General features: G+C 40.4%; 1 protein-coding gene across 1 annotated transcript in view; it reads right to left on the reverse strand.

Moving 5' to 3' along the window:
- Positions 1 to 7,548, reverse strand: part of WIPF1 (WAS/WASL interacting protein family member 1) — a 35,165-nt gene that overhangs the window by 3,808 nt on the left and 23,809 nt on the right. The window contains exons 6-8 of the mRNA XM_024732842.1: positions 7,401 to 7,438; positions 3,478 to 3,690; positions 2,636 to 2,749 (exon numbers count right to left, since the gene is read on the reverse strand). Of these exons, the coding sequence (XP_024588610.1) occupies positions 2,636 to 2,749; positions 3,478 to 3,690; positions 7,401 to 7,438 (365 nt within the window). The remainder of the gene's footprint in view (positions 1 to 2,635; positions 2,750 to 3,477; positions 3,691 to 7,400; positions 7,439 to 7,548) is intronic.

Here is a 7,548-nt window from a genome sequence, read left to right on the forward strand (position 1 = left end):
CCATTTAAAAAATTGGGTTGTTTTGTTGTTGTTGACTTGTAGGAATTCTTTATGTATTCCAGATATTAACCTTTTATCAGATATATGATTTGCAAATATTTTATCCCATTTCATGGGTTTTCTCTTCACTCTATTGATAGTGTTCTTTTAAAAACTATGCATATTCATGGGCTGTCAGCATGCCATAATTAGGTTTAAAATCCATTCACAATTAAAAAATTCTTTTGTCCCATGCACATTTTGTTTTGAGGATCTAACAGGTGTTAGGCATGAAACCAGGTGCTCAGATGCTGTGAGTAGGTCTACCAGGGACTTGAGTCAATCAAGTAGGTCTGCTAAGGCCACAGTTCTGATACTCAGGTGGACTGGCATTGATGGATTCCTCAGCAGGCCACCACTTCCCTGACAGCAACCAAAGTAGCCCACTTAGGGATTCCTGAGTTAGAACAAATCTCTGAGCAAGGGGAGGAGTTAGAGGAAAACAGTGGCAGTCCATTACCTTGCCTCTTCCTGTTTTTATCCCAACCAAGTCTTTTCTTGGGCAGGGACCTGAAGAAAGACTCATCTGGATGTAAATCAGCTATCTGTCATGGAGACTTGACTGTCAATTGACACACCACAAATGTTGAGCAAAACAAGGGCTGGCCTTGTGCAAAGCTGCAATTAGGAGGCACTGTTCAGGGCTGTCTGGGTGCCCTACCAGGTAGTGGGCCTGGAGGCTGAGGCAGGTACAGGAGCAGGATAAAACCACTCCATAGTACTTTATTTGTGTTAGAGAGATGATCCATTATCATTATAAAATATTAAACATGCCCAATGCTAGAAATGTTTTTTTAAAGCTACAAAAACATTTTTGGAGGGCTGTGGAAATTAATTTACCGATCTAAGAAATATTTTTAAATGCTGCTGTATTTCAAGCTCTGTGCCATTTTCAGAAGATGCAGTAGTGAGCAGGGCCTAGTTCCAGTTCTCAAGCTGTGGACAGTCATAAAGACAGGAAGTTGGGGGGAAGGAATGTGTTCAGCTATTAAATTAAAAATCTAGAGGGGCTGGGGAGGATGGCTCTGTTATTGACGTAAATATACAAATAGCACAGAGTGGGGTGGGGGAAGAGAACTCGAGGATGCTGTTCCCACGTGAAGACTTTTTCACCAAAAATTTCAACCACCAACTCTTGTATGATAATTTTATTACAGTTATGCCTCTTTTATTAGGCATCATCTAGAATGCAGTATTCCACATAAATAAGTTTTTCTAGGAATTAAACTTGTCCTTTCAAGCAGCAATATTCTGTTTACTTCTGGCATTTTTTTCAGGGAAATTTTTCTAAAATATTTTCTAATCCTTTGAATTCTTCAACAGAAGCACAAAGCACAATTTGTCTTGTTCTTAATAACCCAACAGAAACAACTGTATTGTCCAGTGCTGTGATACCTAGCAGCGCTCTGTGTTCCTAGCTCCTCCTTTAACCCAGGACTGCCACCTATCTCTTCTCCCCGAAGTCAGTGATTTTGCTTCTAACCAACCTTGACTTCAGCTGATATTAATCTGCTCTAAGGCTGGGAACCAACCAAGCAAAAATTAAGAACTGTGTGTTAAGAAAGAGTCATTAGGCTCAGAGTACATGAAGGAGCTCTGCTGGGCAATGAGGACAAGGCTAGGATCATGTGACAGTTCTCTGACATGCTCAAACACTTTTTCTCCACTCATTTCTGGCTTGGGAGTTTGGTCTGAAGCTAAGGCTGTTACAAGATGGGGCCTCATCAGTGATATATGTATATTTCATGCTAATTCTTCCTTAGTTCTATACATTTATTGTGAAATATCAGTTTTTCTATTTCCTCTTCTTGTTCACGTATTTCTTTTCAGTAGGGGAAAACTGATTCACTTCTTTATGGTAGCATTACATCTATAAGGAAAAAAAAATCTAAATGTCCAATAATGGTAAACTAAATTATTATATGCTGACTTGATGGAATTCTGTAGAATAAAAACCATGTGATAAAATAGGGAAGTGTTTACTCAGCAATGTTATATAAATCTCATCAGCAAAACCCATACTCTATAATTATTAAACTATATTATTTAATCAGAATTAGATGGATAAAAATTAGAAGACAACCTAGTAAAATGAAAATATCTGTTATGTTATGTAGAGAGATTATGGGTATACTTAAAATTTTCATGTAATGTTCTGTAAAGTTATGATTATATTTAAACGATCAAGGCAGTTACAGTGAGTTTTTGTTATAATTAGACATTCTGCCAGTCTCAAAACTAGTAGGAATAGAAGATGGCTCTAATTGTGCCATCTTAGGAAGATCATAATGGGGAAAGATTGTCCAAACAAGCAAAATAATAAAATTTAACCTACTAGCAAACTAAAGGTATTTTGAGCTTGTAATGACACATTAAAATAATCATTTCTCATATGCATTCTGGATGTCTCCATTTTCCTCAATGAGTGTAGAAAGGGAGTTTACTAGAATTTATATGGTTCCAAATCCAGGAGTGATTTCTCTGAAATCGCTCCACTCCAGGCAAGAGACCTGGATTTCCTATACAACCCTCAGTTGTGTATAACCCAGGCTACTCAAGTATGAAGGCATCCAATTGCCCTTGTAGAAATACTCACTCCGGCTTTCATTTCTTGCCAATTTACTGGGATAACTTTTGGTTGTTGGTACATATGGCTCTGGAGGTGGCAAATCAGAAATCGGATGGAAGAAGAATCTGCTTTCCCACTCATCTGAGGGAGAGAAACAAACAGTATCTTCAGTAACAGACCATCTTCTCTGAAGACTTATTATGTAACGAAAGGCACAGAATGAAATACAGAGAGACTGGCAGAGATCGCTTCTGGTTTTATGTCTAGAAGTCTAGAGAAAAGCCGGAAGTGCTACAAATGTCACTGATTAGCACAGCGATAAAATATGGTGGTCTGCATATCAAACCAAAGACAGATCCAGGTGACTTTAACTAGAGTGACTAGGACCCAGCCAGTCCCTCTCAGGAGCTGGGGACTAAGGTTTGGGATGCCTTTCTTAAGTATTCCTTCACCAGTGGAAGGAATAACTAGGACCCTCTGATAACAATGGCAGAGATAAGCTGCTCGATATCTGCAGGCCATTGGGCCTCTTACCCACCACGAACTGTTCAGAAAGGTAGGTACAAGGTTAGCTACAAAAATGGTTCTTTTCAGAATTCTGGAACCTCTGGAAAGTTAACCAAAATGAGACTCAAACAAGGAACAGAGAAAAATGATCTGCCTTTTTGGGGAGTCGAGGAAGGGGGATTACTATTTTTCATTAGAAATCATGGTGGGCCCTAGAGTGCTTAGATTAGTGCTGTGCAGTATGATAACAGTGAGGGTCACACAAACAAGAAATGTTAATGCAAACATACAAACACACCTGCCATTCAACTGCTGCCCTACTATAGCTTGTACATTTCCAAGGAGCCGGGACCACACCTCACCTTCACACGAAGAGTCTTGGAAGCCGTTTCTAATTGATGTCGATGGTGGAGGTGGGGGAGGCACCCCAGTGCCAGGCCTGTCGGGAGGAAGAGGAGGCCGGGGCCCACTTCTGGGACTGTCTGTTCCACTCCTGGATGGCAACTGAGGGGTGGCAGGCAGGGCCCGAGATGTGCTGCCATTTCTGTTCATTGGAGGAGGTGGTGGGAGAGGGCCTGGAGCAAAAGAAAAATGACATTTAGTGCTATACCTTACACTGTACATTACTATCATCATGGTCATCATCATGCAATTATTGAGTGCCTGCTGGATACATGCCCTTTTACTAGGGAATGTGGAGAAATGGTGGAGAGTTCCTAGGAGGTTTAGCCAAGAAATGATTAGACGCATAAAAGCACAGAAATGCACAAATGTACACACATACGTGGAACAAGTGCACATTGATAGCTAAATGGCTGTTTGGCTTTGAGTTGAGATTGGAGGTGATGCAGCTGCCAATGGTAATCATTTGTTTATATTGACAACTGTATACTTTAAAAAAACATTTAAAATTCCTTTTAAATAGCTGTTGAACTAATTACTGTGACATGTTACTTATTAAGTAAATGCTGTTTTAAAAATAAGATAGTTATGAACTTATTTTAGGTCTCCAGAGGGACTAAGTTCTTTAAATGCATAGTATTATTGCTAATTATACAAGCATGTTTCTGTGATGCATATGATCTTTTTCCAGGCAGAAGCGGGATCAGGAAACCAAACATCAGTTATCCCGAGAACAGTTAAGAGTTCCTTCTTGGTCCTTCCTCTCTGGGGAGTCAGATTAACAGAGGGAGTGACAATCAGCTAATCAATGTGCATGGCTATAAATGCTGGTGCAGTATCCTGACCCTGTGCAGGCTGGTTATCCTGTGGAACTTGATTTCCTGTCTATGAAAGAACACCTTTCTCACTGCACTGTTGCCAGAAATACTTAGTCAAAAAGCAAATAAAAAGTATTATATGGTATTTGAAACCATGTTTTAAAAATGCAGTGGTGTGGTATAATCAGAAAATTTTAAGTTCTTAGTAAGTAATTCAAAGTAAATTCTTCTTTTTGATAGTACGAAGGAACATATCTTGCTTTTCCCATCCTCCAAATGCAGGGGCTGTTTGGGTCATGAGTAAATTTTTAAAAAGAAAAAAAGAACTTGAGCATCTCTCATGCAAATCAAAATGGCCTTAGTAATTATTCCTGACCTTCAGTGGTGTGTTCCACTAGCAACATGCTGACATCTTTATGTAAACACAATGTCTTATGGTGCTATAAATATAAATATGTCTTGTTAATTACAGATTCAGAATCCAACTAGAGGACCTTAAAGTGAATGACCCACCCATCAAAGATATTCCTCTCTGGAAGTCTTGGCTCAGGTCTCTGATGGAGGTGGGAGGCATGCCCAGCCCTGGTTCGTCTCTCAAGGAGTCTTCAGTGCCTAATCTGGTAGGGTTTATTTATTGCCCCATCTGCTTCTCACTGCTGGAGTCCTAGTTAGTATGAGTAGATTTACTGGGGGGAGAAGTGGCTCACACGCTGTGGGCTTAATGGCAGTGGTAGTACCACCACATAACTGTCACTGAATGCAAACTAGACTTCCAATACTATGGGGCCTGGTACTATGTAACCTGATCAACTTGATCTCTCTCTCTTTTAAAGTAACTGTTCATGTTCCTTACTCTCCAACCTTCCAGCCCTCTGCTCCAAACCTAGGCAAGCATAACAAAAAACAGATTTCTATTTCCTGTTGGCAGTATAATAATGAAAACGATCATTTGTTGAATGCTACTACGTGCGGGGAAATAAGATAACCACTATACACACTGGTCTCATTTAATTCTTACAACAGCCCCGAGGAGCATCAGGACAGCAGGTGAGGCCTCAGAGGTGTTGGAAGGTTAAAGAGCCCAAATCAGTACACTAATGAGTGGAAGAATAGGATCTGACTCCATTCTGTCAAATTCTAAAACACTCCCCTAACAATGAAGCCAAGCCACCTCTCAAAATATAGATGGCCCTTGATGACTTCTCATAGGTTCCTTGTGGAAATGTAAATTGGTGGGAATTTTCTAGAGGCTAATTTGGCAATACCTATGAAATCCATAGTTTACTATGCACGTCCATTGTCCTAGAAATTCCATTCCTAGGAATTCATCCAAAAGAAACACACAGAGATGTGCACAAATATTTAGCTACAAGAATGTATCCCTGCATTATCTGCAATAGCAGAACTCTAGAAATGGCCTGTATGCCCACGTGACTAATAAATAAGCCAAGGTACTTTTGTGGGAGTTAATATCATGCAGCCATTAAAAGTCAGGTTGTAAAAGAAGAGTTAATCATATCAGAAAATAATGAGCTAAATTAAATAAAAAGAAAATTAGCAAACAATATATGTAGTATGATACTAATTTTGCAAACATGTATATATATGCATTTAAAAAAGACTGAAAGGGTATATAAACAATATTATATCTGGATGATGGTGGTGGCAGAATTATAGATGATTTTTATTTTCATTATACTTTTATATATTTTGTATAATAAACAGGTATGACTTAATGTAATTGAAAGAAACAACAAATATATATCACTGCCTATCCTATTTGGGGGAATATTTAATCTGTTGATTAAATCATTTGGTACAACCAAGCAAACAGCTCCTCAGCCATTTTGTGGGAAAATCCATACCTGTTGGATAAGAAGAAAATGATGCATTTCATTCATCTGACTACTTGTTCTTATTTGTTCATTGAAGCATACTTAATGAGATGCCACAATGTCTAGACTGAATAGACTACCAACTTTTTATATTTGTAGCTGACGCTCCCTGGCAAAGTGGTTTTCACTTTGTTACACATTACAGTCACCGGGGAGCTTCCAAATATCCTGATGCCCAGTTTGTAACCCAGACCAATGAAACCAGAAATCCTGGGGTAGGAACCCAGGCATGGTGGTTTTTAAAGCTCCCAGGTGATTCCAGTATGTGGTCAAGTTTGAGGACTATTTTAAAAAAGTGTTTATTGGGTTCCTGAGGTCAGGGGGTCAAAAGTCAGTTAGCTTCTCACAGAGCAAAAAATGCCCATTTCCAGACATCCTGTAGGTATGGTAAGGTTAAATTCCAAAACTAGATAGTTCTTCTGAATCCATCAATAACAAACAGAAAACAAACAAGCACCTATTAAAAGTGGGAGAGAGAGTACAGACTCCTCACACTTCATTTCACACTGTGCAGGTTCTCCCCTTAGATCCAGGTTTCTCAGCCCTGGGTGGGGACACAGATGGGCTTCAGCAGGTCCTTCAATCCATGAAACAGCAGGCAATTTTGAGCTTATGAGCATTTTTATGGAGAGAAGGCCTTATTATATACCTTTATCTGATTCTCCAAGGGATCTATGTGTCAGAGATGTGAACAGACAGCAAAATGGACTCTAGTATGTGTCAAAACTTGACCGATGATGAGAAGTACAGGGGAAGTTCATTCACTCTTAAATAACTGCCCTTCTTGTTGGAATAATGGGCCCTCCTGCAGGAGATGGGTATTTAGTTCCCAGTTAAGACAGCAGAAATTCCCTTTCAGGAGATGTCAGGTAGAGTGGTGAGATGGAAGGTGAGTGAGTGGCCTGTTCTTTATTAACTCGCTTGGGATCATTTCACTTCATTGGTTACTTAGTCTCCTCACTTCTGAAACGTGGACAGAAGTATGGGTCCCACTCTCTTCAGAGGTTACGTGAGGCCAAGAGGAAATCATATGGGTTATGTGTCACTTCCAAGGTCAAAGCAGCCCGAGAGTTCACTTAAGCTTTTGTTGGGCTCTCTTCGTGTGCAGTTGGTAGTGACTTATGGGCTGGCTGGGTCACAGGGGCACAACTCACAGCGCTCTGGCCATACCTGATCTGCCCGGTGGGTCCCTCACTGGAGGAGGGGGTCTCTCGCTGGGCGGGGGAGGAAGAGGTCCCGACCGCCCAGGTGAAGGTAAGGGAGGCGCAGATGACGACGAAGACGAGGACGACGAGAGGGACAGGTTCCGCTGTGGGAG

Source organism: Neophocaena asiaeorientalis, unplaced genomic scaffold (assembly GCF_003031525.2).
Source record: "Neophocaena asiaeorientalis asiaeorientalis breed wild unplaced genomic scaffold, Neophocaena_asiaeorientalis_V1.1 scaffold96, whole genome shotgun sequence".
Lineage (NCBI taxonomy): Eukaryota > Metazoa > Chordata > Mammalia > Artiodactyla > Phocoenidae > Neophocaena > Neophocaena asiaeorientalis.